Raw genomic sequence first — 15,839 nt, 5'->3', positions numbered from 1 at the left:
TCCTTCAGGTGGGGCAAATTGCTCCAGCAAGTTTTCTAACGCTTGCCCAAATAAATTTGGAGACTCCGTGAACCCCTGCGGTAGAACTTTCTACCTATATTGCTGTTTCCTAAGGGTGTTTGGGTCCTCCCATTCAAAGGCAAAATAATTCCTATCTTTTGCCAAAGGGCAAGCCTGAAAAGTGTCTTTTAAGTCTATTACACTATACCATGTGTACTCTGGGGAGATCTGATTTAATAGTGTATATGGGTTAGCCACCACTGAAAACTGGGTGAGGGTCCATTCATTTACTGTCCTCAAATCCTGCACTAGCCTGTAAGTCCCATCCGGTTTCTTTACAGGTAATATTGGAGTATTATGGGGGGACATGCAGGGTTCTAAAATTTGTTGTTGGATCAGATCCTTAATTATAGGCTTCAGTCCCTGCCTGCCTTCTTTAGAAATAGGATATTGCTGTAACTTAATGGGGCTCTCAGGGTTTTGTATCAACGTTTATGGGTGGAATTCCCAATTTTCCTGTGGTTTCTTTCAAATGCCACACCTAGGGATCTATTTCTTCCTCGTCTTTCTGTGTGAGAACACATAATCTAAGAACTTCATTTATGGCAATGTTTATTCCTAATGCCACTATTAAATCCCTTCCCAGTAGGTTATATTCTGCCTCGGGGACTACTAATAAATTTCCCAAGCAAATTTTAGTTTCAGCTTCTATTGTCACATCTTTCACAATTGGGACCTGAAAGGGTTCCCCCTTTGCCCCAACTACTAAGCTTGTATCTTTGTTTATTATGCACCCATTAGGTAGTTTCTGTGTTGTAAATCTTTCAGCTCCAGTATCTATTAAAAAGATAGTTTCTTCTGCCTGGGGACCTACATTTTAACTTTATCAAGGGCTCTTTAGTTGGTCTCGTCCCCAGGATGTATAGCCACCGACACTCCTATTCTTTAAATGCCTCCTCATCCTGTTGGGCTTTTTTTGTTTGGTTGGTTGGTTTTTTTTACTCCTTGCTTGGATCCCTTTCGAGGGGACTTTCCAATGCTCTTATTAGTATTCCTAAGGTTTTCTCTTTACTTAGGAATTTCTTCCTTCTTCGCCTATCTTACAGCCACAACAAATATTCCAAATATTCCAAATGTTCGGGCCTTCTCTTTCTGTTTCTCTTCATCCCACCTCACATATACTTTCTGTGCTTCTCTCAGTAATTCATCTAGTCCCCGTTCCTGCCAATCTTCTAACTTTTCCAATTTCTTTTTAGAGTTAATGCTGTGGTGTAGTGGTTAGGAGCCGGTGCTTGCATGACCGCGGCCCGGGTTCGATTCCCGGTCAGGTATACCCAGAACAGAGCTAGAGCATTAACTCTTTAACTCCCAATACACCACATGATGTTATGATGTGGAATATCAATAATACAATAAAAATCATAGAACCATAACATTAATGTCCATCCAAGATGTTATGGTTTTGTGATTTTTGTTGTATTGTTGATATTCCACATCATAACATCATGTGGTGTATTGGGAGTTAAGGAGTTAATGCTCCAGCTCTGTGGATCATCGATAGTTCTGGGTGTACCTGTCTCAGAAGAGAACCACATTCCCCAGAGGACTTTGCGATGCTTTGCATTTTTACATATTTCCGCCCAGAGGGAAAGATAAAAACTGTGGTCACGGGACTCTCTCTTCCCTTCGGGACCGAGCTCGGCAGTGGGTGTTTGTTGCAGCCGTCCGCCTTCAGCGTTAGCGTAAGGCCTTCGGTTTATTGGACACACTCTCTCTTGCTCATTTTATTTGATTCATTTGCCTCAATTCCAATTATATTATATTATATTGTGTTATTTTCTTTTCTGATATCTTATTTAGTAAATTAGCTTTCCTCCTCAGATCGTTGCCGCTGTTTTGTTCCTGGGCCCATCTCCCTTCTCCTTTTTCCCTTTTTCCCCTTCCCCTTCCCCGGGGTGTGGGCCCGTGGGTCCCCTGCCTCAATTGTCACGGTACCGGGTCAAACTGTCCCGCAAACCGTTGACACAAGACTTGGCCACAAATTGGGTTTTTAATAGTGCCTGCCCCACAGGGGTAGCAGGGTCTCCTTAACCCTTTTGCCCACAACTCATACCCTCAATTACAATTTCACATACCATTATCAATTATACTTCCATATGCTACCTCATCCCATTTTCCTTCCTGCCTAAGAAACAATGTTAGTTGTAAGATGATATTATAGCTTAAAGTCCCATTTAGGGGCTATGAACACCTTTCCTCTATTGGTCTGCCCTCCTCATTTAAAAGATACGAACTCCCATCCTTTACACCTATAACATACGTATAGACAAAAGACAAGTGATATACACACAAAGAGAAGGACAATGACTGTTGTTGTTACTCGCTTCGTCTGTCTCTGTTTCCTTTGCAGGAGGATGGAACTGTGGATTGGGATTCCGCACTCACTTCACAGCTATGCTGCATCTCACGTATCCAGCACACTCACTAACGACTCACAAACATCAGCCAATACACCTGATCAGGTCTTATTTGTTTTCTATCCCACATTTCCATGCAATAATGGATCATCCTTTCTTTTGTTTTTCCCTTCTGGGATGCCCAATTTCCCAGTATTTTATAATTAACCCCAGGGGACTGTCCAGGGGTATTTCGGGCAATTTGCTCCCTTCCTTATCCTTGAGACCTCTCCATGGGCCCCTCCTGGGACCTCTCCCTGGGTCCTTTCTGGGGTCAGCAGATTTCAACTTTCTCTGCCCCATGTCCTGATTCTGGAGTTCCTTTCTTTCCTTAACTTCTCTCGCTATCCATCTGTGGAGAACTGGCTTAGGGAAGGAGGTTGTGTGTGCTTATCTTTGTAGCAGTGCGAACAAAACAGCATGTTCAGATCACTGGATTTTGAGAAGTGGTGCACCATTGACCGGGCAACGATGAGGGAGTAAGTTTGTGGTGGAACCAGATGGCCCTGGTATGTGTGGGAAAAGAAGAACTAATTGGACACTGTTTATCTCTCAAGGACAGAGCAAGAACCACTGCTTAACAATTATTCTAAAAATAGCATGTGTTCAAGGGGTATAAATATAACCTGCGCAATAAAGTTGGCTCAGCTGCATAATCATATTGATGTCTCTCTGAGTCCTTGCATCAGCATCTTAAGAAGATCGTTCCGACGTGGCCGTGGTTCATCCTCCTGGGGTCACCACAACATCCCTCCTATTTTAGGTGATTCATTCCCTTTCTCTGGACGTCTCCGTGGGTCCCTGGGAATTTCCAACTACCCTCCTCCCACCTTTTAAGGGGCTTTCTTCAAGCTAAGGTTCTCTGCCCTGGAATCCACCCTCCCAGCCAAGCGGTACTCACAATCCAATGTTCTCGCCTGGATCTTCATGCACAAGAATTATGGGATATAAACTGCAGTTTTTCCAAGGGAGCTCTTTTCCTTGCTTATTGCCTTTCCAAGTTTGTGTGGTGTGAAAGGTTGGGCAAGGATCCTTTTCCCCCGAGGCTACCGAAAAGGTAGGGCGCCTCCTGGGAGTCAGGATGACTCGCTCAAATCCAGTCACATCATGTCAGTCACCAATTTGTCATAAAAGCCCAGAGACCAATCAGAGTTTCTGCGATATTTTATTATAATCAAAAGGTGGAAAGCAATAAGCAAACAGCTCTGGGTGTGCTGGGGAGTCTCCACTCCACCAATGGCACACACCGAAAAGACTGACCCCCCCTTTTTTGTACAGAGTTTCACCCGATTCCCCCAAAGTCTCCTTCCTTCATTCCACATCACATTGTCCTTCTGCTCTTGCGTGGGATGTTGCTAGGGGGTTGTATTCTTCCCTCTGGGGATCATGAGGAGGGAGATAAGTTGTCTTCCTTAGTGTCCTTCTATGCATCCTTGGTTCTAGGCATGCGCGCATTGGGTTAGTTGTACAGGGTTAATTGCTCAAAGTTCAGGCTTAGTTAAAGTATGCTGATACAACATTTTCTCTGGCTTATTGAGAAGGGGGGGGCACACATACATCCCGTTCTCTGTTTGTCTCTTTTCTATCCTACAAGGGAGTGTTTGGGCATCTATGATTAATGCCCATGTTATCTCTAGTACAGTATCATCCTTGAGTCTGCCTAGTCTGCCCCCCTTCTTCACCCTATTGACACAAATCATCTGTCATATCTCACAGTGGTCAAGGGACACAGGCTTCCATTGAGTGCCAGCTGCTGTAAATAAAATATTCTCTTTTGTATGCCCCTTCCACTTCTGACACAATTCTGTCTTCTTGGTGCCTTCCTTCTCCTGGACTTGAATTTGTCCAGCTTTTCTAGTTCCTTCTCAGCCTTTCTGAGCAGAGTGCATTTACACTGTCACTGCAGCCTTTTACCTTCTTGGCTGCTCTGCTCAGAGTTACCTTTTAACAAGCTTCCTGCATTTTCAGTTAATATTTAGTCCAAGTATCTGCTTCATGCAAAGGCGAGAATTAGGAATGGAAAAATGGACTGGCAGAGGATTAGCAATGCTGCTCCTTATCTGAGGGCATCTAGTGGCCTATAAGACAATTTCTGCAGGAACGGTTTCTACCAACTGTTTATAAGTGTCTCAAAACTGAACAGCTCAGTACCCAACATTTGTTTCAGTACCCAATGTGTCCATGCCAAATGTCTCCACTCAGCTGTTACCTCTCCCAAGCAGATAAAGTCAGGGAGCTCCAACATCACCCAGAGGATCCAACAGCACCTTGATTGTGCTCCTCTGCTGCTCTCCTTGGCTTACCTGGGGACCAGTTCCCCAGCCCAATAGAGCAGCACTAAACCTTTGCAGGGGTCATATGCCAGGACCATGAGTGCACATACCGGAGAGCTTTATTCAGGGCCCACGGTGGGCCCAAATCCCAGCCCCAGTGAAGCCTCACACTGCAGCAGAGACAGCTCAGAAGCAGCAACAGAAGCTGCTGGTGGTGGCATGGGACAGCGACTGGCAACGTGAGCGATCCCTCCCCCGTAGCCTTGCCTGTCTGGGTCACCCTGACCTTGTCTTGCTCGCCTCAGCCTCCAGCACTACACGGCTCTGGTTACAGCCCTATAAAGGGACGAGGGGGAGCCCTGACGGGTGCTGAGCAGCACTTGCAACCATGGGGAGTGGTGCCTTCACCCTAGCCCTGGTGCTGGCCCTGTCAACGTGTGTCACCCCTGCGGAGAGAAAGGTAGGAGATGGGGTGAGGGAACAGGGTAGCACTTGGTCTGCACCCAGGGACAATGGCTGGCCCACATTCTTATTCCTGCAGTGCCAGCTCAGCGGGCTGTGGAGGAACGAACAGGACTCGCTGATGGAGATTTCAGCACTGGCGGATGATGGAGGCTTCCAAGGCGAGTACCTCACCCGGGTGACCCTTGCTGGTGGCTGTACACACATCTCTCCCCTGAGGGGAGCCCAGCATCAGCCCAGTGAGGCAGCATGGCCCACCTTTGCCTTCACCGTATGGTGGGACACATTCTCCAGTAAGTGCCAGATCCTCAGAGCCAGGAAGTCTTCTTGGGAGTGCTTTGGGGCACCCCAGTGAAGGAAGACTGTGAGTGGGTGTCATCCCCCTCCCATTCTGCCACAACCTCCAGATGCCACCACTGTCTTCGCTGGGCAGTGCTTTGTGGATGCAAGTGGCAGGGAGATGCTGAGCACCATGTGGCTGCTGCGTGAAGCTGTCGGGTCCCTGGAGGAGGACTGGAAAGCCACCAGGTAGCAGGGGGACTCAGGAGGCAGCACCCCTGAGAGCATCCCTTGGTGGGGTGAGCAGGGTGTGGGGGCTGCCCCAGGTATCCCCTGGCATAGGTTTGCAGATGGGGAAGGCTGATGGGACTGTGGGGCATGGGCAAGGGGTGTCCAGCATCTGCTTGGGCAGGTTGGGGAGTATTTATAGACACCCCATCACTTGGGGCACCAAGCTGTGCATCTGTGAGTTGTCCTATGGGACTTCTCTGTTTCCCTGCAGGGTGGGCAGGAATGTCTTCACACGCAAACGTACACCAAAAGGAAAGATCTTGCACAGCTTGTCCCCATCCTGTGAGGATGCAGCTTTGCCTGTCCTGTGATAGCATGCTGCAGCCAGCCCCTCCTGGCTAAGCATGAGCTCTCAGGGTGACTTCCTATTCCCCTCAGCTCACTTCTCACAGCCCCCCAAAAGTTCTGTATGCCACAAGCAAAACCAGTTTCTCACATTAAAAAAAAAATTAAAAATCCATGGCAGCTCTGGTTGTATTTTTAAAAAACTGTCCCTATTTATGCTCAGTCAGCTTCTGTCCCCTCAGCCCCCAGGTTCCCCAGGGCCCCCTGGCTCCCTGCCCCTCTGATCCCTGATCTGTCTCAAGATGCTTCACTACCTGTGAGCCATGTCTGCAGCTGTTCACCAGGCTTCATCAGCACTCTCTGTGCCAGGTTGTTGGCAGGTGACTCTGAAGCCTCTGGCAGAAGCAAATACACAAATATAACCCAGCCCAGGGACACCAGCACTCATGCTGTGTGCTCTGCAAGCTGTGACCAGTGCACAGCTAAAGAGCACAATGAGACAGGTGTTTGCAGGGCAGTGCTGACCCTAGCGTGGGGCTCCCAGCACAGACACTGCAGCCCCAAGCATTGCATCCCATGGTTCACATTTAGGCAGCTGAATCCCAGTTTAAGTTTTGGGTGCCCATAGCCATGTGTGGCAGCCTCATGGTTGCTCTGCACTGTAGTAAGCAGAGAAACAGCTTGGGAGTGCAGGGCAAGTGCATGCTGTGTTCTACAAATCCAAAGCCTCTAAGAGCAGAAGGGAATATAATACAGGAAATATCAGGGCCTATGGTACCTATCGGTACCTATGCAAACAGTTGTTCCCCCTCCTGTTTATATGTTCCCTTCAAGTATTGGATGCCCACGATGAGGTCTACATGGAGCCTTCTCTTCTCCAAACTAAAGAAGCCCAGTTTCCTCAACCTTTCTTCATAGGAGAGGTCCTCCTCTGGACCCATTCCAAGAACTCTGAATCTTTCTTGTGCTTGGGATCCCAGGTCTGGATGCACTACTCCAGATGAGGCCTCTCAAGAGCTGAATAGAGGGGGACAATCACCTCCCACTCCCTGCTGGCCACCCTTTTTTTAATGTGACCTGGGAAATAGTTGGTCTTCCGGGCTGCAAGCACACACTTCTGGCTCATGTACAGCTTCTTGTCCACCAGGAGCCCAAGTCCTTCACTGCAGGGCTGTTCTCCAGGAGTTCTTCCCCTAGTCTGTAAAAATACTTGGGATTGCCCTGTCCCAAGTGCAACACCTTGCACTTGACCTTGTTGAACTTCATTAGGTTCACATGGGCCCACTTCTCCAGTCTGTCCAGGTCCCTCTAGATGGCTTAACTTCCCTACAGTTTATCATCTGCACTGCACAGCTTGGTGTCCTCTGCAAACTTGCCGAGGGTGCACTCAATTCCATCATCCATTTGTTAATGGTTTAGGAGCTGGTTCGGCCTGGTTCCATGATGACTGGGGCAGGGGACTCATGAACTGTATGGGAACTGTTGAATTATGGCCTGAACCACTGATTGGTCACCTGGGGTGAGCACTGAGTCAGCCACAGGAGCACAGGTGAAGGCAATGTACCTGTGTGACTGGAAGGGGTGGAGCCTGGCTCCACCTCTCCCAAACCCCATTTAAGGGCTGACCACCACCAGGGAAGGATCTCTTGTTGGAGATCCCTCCCATGTGGAGTTCACAGCAAGCCTCTATCATCATAAAGGTGAGCTACTCTCTTTTGCTTGCTGTCTGTGTACCATCTATATAGGCCTACTAAAATATACCATCTTCCATACTATTTTCATTGAGTACCATTCTTGGGGGTTATTTAGCCTGCATAGACCCGTGTCCTGGGAAAGGGGAAAAGGGAGATGGGCTGAAAAACAAAACAGTGGCAACAATCAGAGGAGGAAAGCCAATTTACTAAATAATTTACTAAATAAGATACTGGAATTCAAAATAATGCAATATAGTATAGTAAATAAAATGAGAGAGAGTGTCCAAAAACCTAAGGCTTTATGCTAATGCTGAAGATAAGACAGCTAGGGCACACCTGCTGCTGGGTCAATCCAAAAGAAAGAAACTTACTGATGATCTATGGAGCTGGAGCATTAACTCTTTTTACTCCCAGTGCTCTACATGATGTTAAGAAGTGGAATACAAATAACAAAAATTATAAAGCCGTGACATTCTGCCTCATATTCCACATCACTACATCATGCTTAATATATATGTACAAACAGTGATTAATAAGCACTAAAGGTGCACATGCACATATACACATATAAATAAGCATGGAACTACCAACGGCAACACCCAACATCAAATTTCCTTGTGGTACACATTGAACATCCATATTCTTCTGCATCACTCAACAAGGGGACCCAGGTCCCTGAGCAAAAAGCAGTTCCATGGAGAGATTTGCCCTTTCCAGAAGCTGGAAAGACCCAAACCTCTTTTCCAAACATGTTCTTTACATGTACTACAGGGACCTTATATCCCCTTCTACAGTAGGTAGAGATCTGGATTGGGCAGGACCATCGTGATTGATGGATCCTCAGATGTTGACCAATGCTATGGTTTTATGATTTTTGTCATATTATTGATATTCCTCATCATAACATCATGTGGTGTATTGGGAGTTAAAAGATGGAATGCTTCACAAATTTGCGTGTCATCCTTGTGCAGGGGCCATGCTAATTTTCTCTGTAGTTTAATAACCAGCTGCATTCTGGATATGCCTGACCGGGAATCAAACCCGGACTGCGACAGTGAGAGTGCTGGCTCATAACCACTAGACCAAGATCATTAGCTCTTTAACTCCCAAAACACCACATGATGTTAGGATGTGGAATATCAATAATATAACAAAAATCATAAAACCATAACAACCCATCAGGAGGCTTCTGCCAAATGCTTCTCCCAATGCTTAAATGTTTCAGAACCCACAGCTCACAACAGTGTTTTTAAACATCCATTGTACATTTCAATTTTACCAGAAGCTGGTGTGTGATAGGGGATATGATAAAACCTCTTGATGCCATGATCTTGGGCACAAGTACTTACTAGAGAAGTTTAGAAATGAGTCCCATTATCTGACTCAATTCTTTCTGGAGTGCCATGTCGCCAAAGGACTTGTTTCTTAAGCCCTATGATGGTGCTTCAGGTGGTAGCATGGGGTACTGCATATGATTCAAGCCACCCAGTATTTGACTCCACCATGGTGAGCACATAATGCTTACCATCATGAGATCGTGGTAAGGTGGTATAATCACCATGCCACGCCTCCCTGTATTTATACTTATGCCATCGCCCTTCCTCCCAAAGAGGTTTCATCCTCTTGACTTGTTTAATTGTGGCACATGTATCACAGTCATGGATAACATGTGCAATAGCATCCATAGTTATGTCCACACTTTGGTCTCTAGCCCACTTTTATGTTGCATCTCTTCCTTGATGGCTCAAGGTCTCATGGCCCCACCAACCTAAAAATAATTCACTCCTGTGTCGCCAGTCTAAGTCTACTTGAGCCACCTTAACTTTGGCAGCTTGATCTACCTGATGGTTATTTTGTTGTTTTTCAGTAGCCCAGCTCTTAGGAATATGAGCATCTACATGGTGCACCTTTACAACCGTATTCTTTATTTGGGCAGCAATGTCTTTCCACAGTTCAGCCGCCCAAATAGGTTTACCTCTTTGCTGCCAGTCATTTTGTTCCCATTGCTGTAACCACCCCCATAAAGCATTTGCCACCATCCATGAGTCAGTGTAAAGATAAAGCACTGGCCACCTCTCTCGTTCAGCAATATCTAAGGCCAGTTGGACAGCCTTTACCTCCGCATATTGACTTGATTCTTCTTCAGTGGCCTCTGCAACTTCTCGTGTGGGGTTCCTCACAGCAGATTTCCATCTGCGGTGCTTACCCACAATGCAACATGATCCATCTGTGAACAGGGCGTATCTCTTTTCGTTGTCTGGTAGTTCATTATATGGTGGGGCTTCTTTAGCACATGACACCTCCTCTGATGGTGATGTTCCAAACTTTTTACTTTCAGGCCAGTCCATGATCACCTCCAGGATTCCTGGACGGTTGAGGTTCCCCATCCGAGCTCGCTGTGTAATCAGTGCAGTCCACTTACTCCAAGTGGCATCAGTAGCATGATGGGTAGAGGGAGCTGTTCCTTTGAACATCCATTTCAGCACTGGCAATCGAGGTGCCAGGAGGAACTGCGTTTCAGTACCGATTACTTCGAAAGCAGCTCGAACCCCCTCGTATGTGGCTAAGATCTCCTTCTCAGTTGGAGTGTAGCGCTCCTCAGACCCCCTGTACGCCCGACTCCAGAATCCAAGGGGTCGGCCTCGGGTCTCTCCAGGAGCTCTTTGCCACAAACTCCAAGTGGGACTTTCCTTTCCAGCAGCAGTGTAGAGGATGTTCTTTACATCCTGTCCCATCTGCACTGGCCCCAGGGCCACAACATGGGCTATCTCCTGCTCTCATTTGCTCAAAAGCCTGCTGCTGCTCAGGCCCCCACACAAAATCATTCTTCTTCCGCGTCACCCGATAGAGAGGGCTCACAATGAGACTGTAGTTTGGAACATGCATTCTCCGAAAGCCCACTACACCCAGAAAAGCTTGGGTCTCTGTCTTACTGGTGGGTGGAGACATGGCAGTAATTTTGTCAATCACATCTGTTGGGATGTGATGACATCCGTCTTGCCAGTTTATACCTAGGAACTAAATTTCTTATGCCGGCCCTTTCACTTCATTTCGCTGAATAGAGAAGCCAGCTCGTAGGAGAATTTGGATAATCTGTTCTCCTTTCTCAATACTTCCTCTGCTCTATTGCCCCATACAACAATGTCATCAATGTACTGCAGATGCTCGGGGGCCCCACCCTGTTCCAATGCAGTTTGGATCAACCCATGGCAAATGGTTGGGCTGTGTTTCCACCCCTGGGGCCAACAGTTCCAGGTGTACTGAACACCTCTCCAGGTGAAAGCAAAGTGTTGCCTGCATTCTGTGGCCAGCAGAGTTGAAAAGAAGGCATTTGCAATGTCAGTGGTGGCATACCACTTGGCTGCTTTTGACTCCAGTTCATACTGGAGTTGTAGCATGTCCAGCGCAGCAGCACTCTGTGGGTTTGACTTCATTCAGGCCATGGTAATCTACTGTCAGCCTCCATTCTCCACTGGCTTTACACACTGGCCATATGGGGCTGTTAAAATGTGAATGGGTTTTGCTGATCACTCCCTGTCTCTCTAGCTGACGGATCTAGTTATGAATGGGGAGCAAGGAATCCCTGTTAGTGTGGTACTGCTGTCTGTGCACCGTTTTTGTAGCAGTCGTTACCTGTTGCTCCTTCACTTGTAGCAACCCCACAACAGGTGGATCTTCTGATAAGCCAGGTAAAACAGATAACTGCTTAATGTTGTCTGTGTCCACAGCAGCTATTCCAAAAGCCCGTCGATACCCCTTGGGATCCTTAAAGTACCCCCTTTTTAAGTAAACAATACCATGTATACATGGAACCCCCTTTCCGGTCACTATATGATGCTTCTGCCAGTCCATTTCCGCCTCCAACACAGGCAATTCCTGAGAGCCCCCAGTCCGATCGGTCTTTTATTTGTTTTTCTAACTTTGACATGGTTGAAATAGAAGCATGTGATAGCGGAAATTTTTGTTCAAAGTTCTTGTGGTTTTGTGGTTTTGATGCCGGTATTCCACATCAGAACATCATGCAGGCAGTTAAAGAGTTAATGCTGTTGGGAGCAGTGGAGGGGCGGAGCTCTACACCGGATGCCAGGCCTTTCTCTGCCTGGGCATTTTCTCTCTTGGCCATGGAGCTTCAGCACATGTGCTTCCCCTGCAGTTCCTCCTTAACATAAGCTCACAGCTTTTGGTTTGGAAACTTTACCTCTCTCAATTGTTCAATTTTATTAGATTTAGTAAAGTTACCGTTCCTTCTCAGATCGTGCCGTTGTTTTTTTTTGTAGACCCATCTATTCCTGCTGTTTCCCCCTCCCCCCCGGAGCGCATGGCTCTGCTCAGGCAGCCGCGTGGCCACTTATGGTGCAGTTTTTTTTTTCTTTTTTCTCTTCTCTCTCCCTTCTCGGTTTCCCTTGGGTCACTGTCACGGATAACACCGTGACAAAAGTTTTCAAGTGTAAGAATCAGTTTAGAAACTGGGGGTTTTCTGTCTTGGCCCTTGTATCTATTGAATGTTGTCACTAGTATACCGGCGTTGCAGTGTCTCGGGCACGGACTCAGATGCGAACGATCCAAATCGTTTATTACAGATTTTAACATCCCTTATATACTTTCACAAGTTCTCTCTTGTAACTTTCCCACCCGCCTTTACATATCAACAATGTAACTTCCCAAAACAGTCCTTAACCGTGCATACAGGCGATGATCCAATCAGGGCTGTGAATCTTCCCAAACCACGCACTCTTCCTCCAATTAGGGCCTGCCATCACGCAGCTTACTTGAACTTGTTTTCCTCTTCTTCTGGAAGTGTCCTTGGTTCTCAGCCTTCCTTTCTCATGCTGTTTATCCTGTTCCACATCTGCAGCTCTAAATATACTTTTTGTATTCCCACAATTCCCCCTTTTTTATTTATTAGCAAACTATTAACATAGTACAAATGAATAACACTCTGTAACAGTATTTATGAAGGCATTTAGGCTATCACAATTTAATCAAGGCTTCAATTAATAAAACGCTGAATGTAAGGAAAGAGACAAGGTTATCATATCGTAAAGACAAGAAATATTTTTAAACTTAATAAGAAGTGAACAAACACACCTTTCACCCATGGCTTTAGGTTCCTGCAACCTGGAAAAGAATCCCTGAGGGTCCCTTTCTTTGTGTACCAGTAATTGATTGGAAGATATAAAGTTGCATGTCAAATGGGATCAACATCAGTGGGTAGGTCTGCTAGAGTATCACTAGGGGTATTGCTTTCCTTTGCCAGCTAACATCCTAACTTGGTGATTGTGGCTGAAGCTTGAGTGGTGCTGTTTCAGGGTATCCTGGATCTGAGAGACAAGACATCTCAAGAGCAGAAACAAGCAAATTGTGTATTCAGAGCAACACAGATGGTTAGGGTTTTAGTCAACATACACACACTTACACACATGCAGACATCCATTTTAGATAAGCAAGAAACAGAAACTCCCTAAGCAAACACATTATTAGCTATTGACCCTTGAGAAATGGCAAACCACCAGAAAGAAGAGAGAAAAGGAACATGCCAGCGGTGGACGCGATAGGTAGTGCCAGCAGGGCGTCCCCTGCTTCAAGGTGCACTTTTCCTCTCCCATCCACCACAGACTCTCCCCTGCTCCCACTCTCCTCAGGGTCTGCAGAGTTTTTTCCATTTGTACACCGAATCCGCGTGGCCAGTGCATGATGCGGAGCCCAAGTGGAACACCTGCTTGCAAAACAGAATAAACTATCAAGGTTAGCTCTCTTAGCATATGCCTTTGTCTCAAATGATGCATGGTTATAAAAAACTATTTTGATTAGTGAATTGAAAGAGAGTTGATCATTCTAAAACACAAAATCAACCCTTTGCCTAGGATTCTTTTCCAGGTTTTTGTCTTTGCAAATTAGAAAAAAGGCTAATTGATGGGCTAATAACATCATAACTGCACATTAAAAGTGCTATTTCCATAAACTCCAGCGTTGGCAACATCAAATCCTGTCTTATTTACACTTGATCTACTACTGAAACAGAAAAAGCACACAACAAACTTGATCTACTACTGAAACAGAAAAAGCACACAACAACCTAGATAATGCCCAATAATTCTTCACACTCGATCTACCACTAAAATAGAAGAAACACACAATCCCAGTAATCATAAAGGCTGGATGCTATTTTCTGCCTTGAGATGAGGCCGAACATATCGTGCTGGAACCCATGTAGGACCAGTCCCTGTGGAAACACAAGCATATCCACGACCCCAAGTTATCAGTGGTAAGGGACCTTCCCAATGCCCTGTGGCCATATTCCGAACGTTAACCATTGGCCGTTCCTTGAGCATTGGGGAGGCCCCAAAATGATGGTCCACACGAGTTCTATCTGTGTGATCACGATTCAAAAAATTCAGCACAAGCAAAGCTTTACATAATCTTTCTTGTGGTGTATCCCCCGTATTCCCCCTCTTTTGTTTATTAAGAATGGATTTCAGTGTTTGATGAGCACGCTCAATGATAGCTTGTCCAGTGGGAGAATGAGGAATGCCTGTAATATGTTTAATGCCCCATTCTTGGAGGAAAGTTCGAGTGGCCTTAGAAGTGTACGCAGGCCCATTGTCTGTTTTTATAGTATGTGGGATTCCCATAGCAGCATAGGCAGATAACCAGTGTTTACGGGCATCGCGACTGCGTTCACCTGTATGTGCTGTGGCGAATATGTATGAAGAATGAGTATCTATTGTTACATGGACAAATTTTAGACGGCCAAATTCGGGAACATGAGTAACATCTGTCTGCCACAGTTGAAGAGGCGCTGTGCCACAGGGATTTGTCCCAATTTGAGGCAAAGGGGCAATTGCCTGGCAGTCTGGGCATGTTAGAATAATGTTACGGGCCTGATCTGCTGTCAGTTGAAATTGTTTTTGTAAAGCTCTCCTATTCTGATGAAAAAATTGATGAGAGAGTCGCGCTTGCTGGAACAATTGAGGTGTAGCAAAGGCGACAGTGGCTTGATCAGCCTTACGGTTGCCCTCAGCTATAGGACCAGGCAATGTAGTGTGTGATCGAATATGCATAATAAAATAAAGGAGCGTACGGTGAGAGACATAATGTAAAACTCGCTTGAGCTGCGCAAACAAAGCAGGGTTGTTAACTTCCTTAAGAAAAGATCCTTCAATCCGCTGAATGATACCTGTAACGTACAAAGAATCAGTTATTATATTAAGCTTTTGATTCGAAAAAAGTTGAAAAGCTCGGGCTACGGCAGCGAGTTCTACAACTTGAGGTGATCCATTAACAACATGTACATCTGACTGCCACTGAGTAGCAGTCGCACGCCAGAGAACCACTGCTCGATGTGTCTTGCCGGAGCCATCTGTAAATACAGTAACAGCATTAGGTATTGGAACATGTGAAAGTAAAATATTAGGACAAAGGGATAGATCACTCAAATTATGCAGTAACTGATGTTTGGGGGGATGGGTGGAGATCTGTCCTCTATATCCTGCCATAGCAGTTTGTAAAGTGAGTGACTGTGCAAGCAACCAATCTAAATCTTTTTTAGTAGCAGGTATGTAGATGCAATCAGGGTCAAGAGCTCGTAAAATTTGTAAACGATGACGACCTCGCTGTATTAGCATTGCAAACATCTCCACTTGTGATGTAATGGTTTTTGAAAAGGTATGTGGTAAGTATATCCATTCCAGGATAATGAGAGGATCTTTTCTTGAGGTATCCCACTGACATAACAAGCTATATGGCTGATACGTATTTGATATTATTACAAGAGATACTGGTAGTGATAAACAAACACGATGGCAATATCGATGTTGCAGTGATGTTATTACAGAGTCTAAGCACTGTAACGCTTGTGGTGTTAGCTGTCTTTTAGAGGTTAAATCCGGGTCTCCTTTGAGTAGCTGGAACAGAGGGTGCAACTCTTGAGTAGTAATACCCAAAAGCGGTCGTAACCAGTTGATGGTTCCTAACAACTTTTGCAGATCATTCAATGTCTGTACGTGAGGTATTATTTTGAGGATTTGTGGCTGAATGGTGTGAGATGTAATTTTCCATCCTAAGTATTTCCATGGAGAACTAAGTTGCACCTTTTCTTC

The 15,839-nt window shown here is 45.8% G+C and overlaps 1 protein-coding gene and 1 pseudogene across 1 annotated transcript; one reads left to right on the top strand and one right to left on the bottom strand.

Moving 5' to 3' along the window:
• Positions 1-5,079: 5,079 nt before the first annotated feature.
• LOC136044064 (avidin-like) lies at positions 5,080-6,104 on the top strand. Its single transcript, XM_065729129.1, has 4 exons — positions 5,080-5,189; positions 5,271-5,484; positions 5,599-5,719; positions 5,973-6,104. The coding sequence occupies exons 1-4, from the start codon at positions 5,118-5,120 to the stop codon at positions 6,070-6,072; spliced, it is 507 nt and encodes a 168-aa protein (XP_065585201.1). The 5' UTR covers positions 5,080-5,117; the 3' UTR covers positions 6,073-6,104.
• A 2,562-nt stretch (positions 6,105-8,666) lies between these two features.
• LOC136044066 (U6 spliceosomal RNA) lies at positions 8,667-8,764 on the bottom strand (annotated as a pseudogene).
• Between the last annotated feature and the right edge of the window lie 7,075 nt (positions 8,765-15,839).

The sequence above is a fragment of the Cyrtonyx montezumae genome, unplaced genomic scaffold, assembly GCF_038088225.1.
Source record: "Cyrtonyx montezumae isolate F1298 unplaced genomic scaffold, pur_monq_1.0 scaffold_101, whole genome shotgun sequence".
Taxonomy (NCBI): Eukaryota; Metazoa; Chordata; class Aves; order Galliformes; family Odontophoridae; genus Cyrtonyx; species Cyrtonyx montezumae.
Note: the sequence above shows the minus strand (reverse complement) of the source record. Positions and strands in the feature narration are given on the sequence as shown.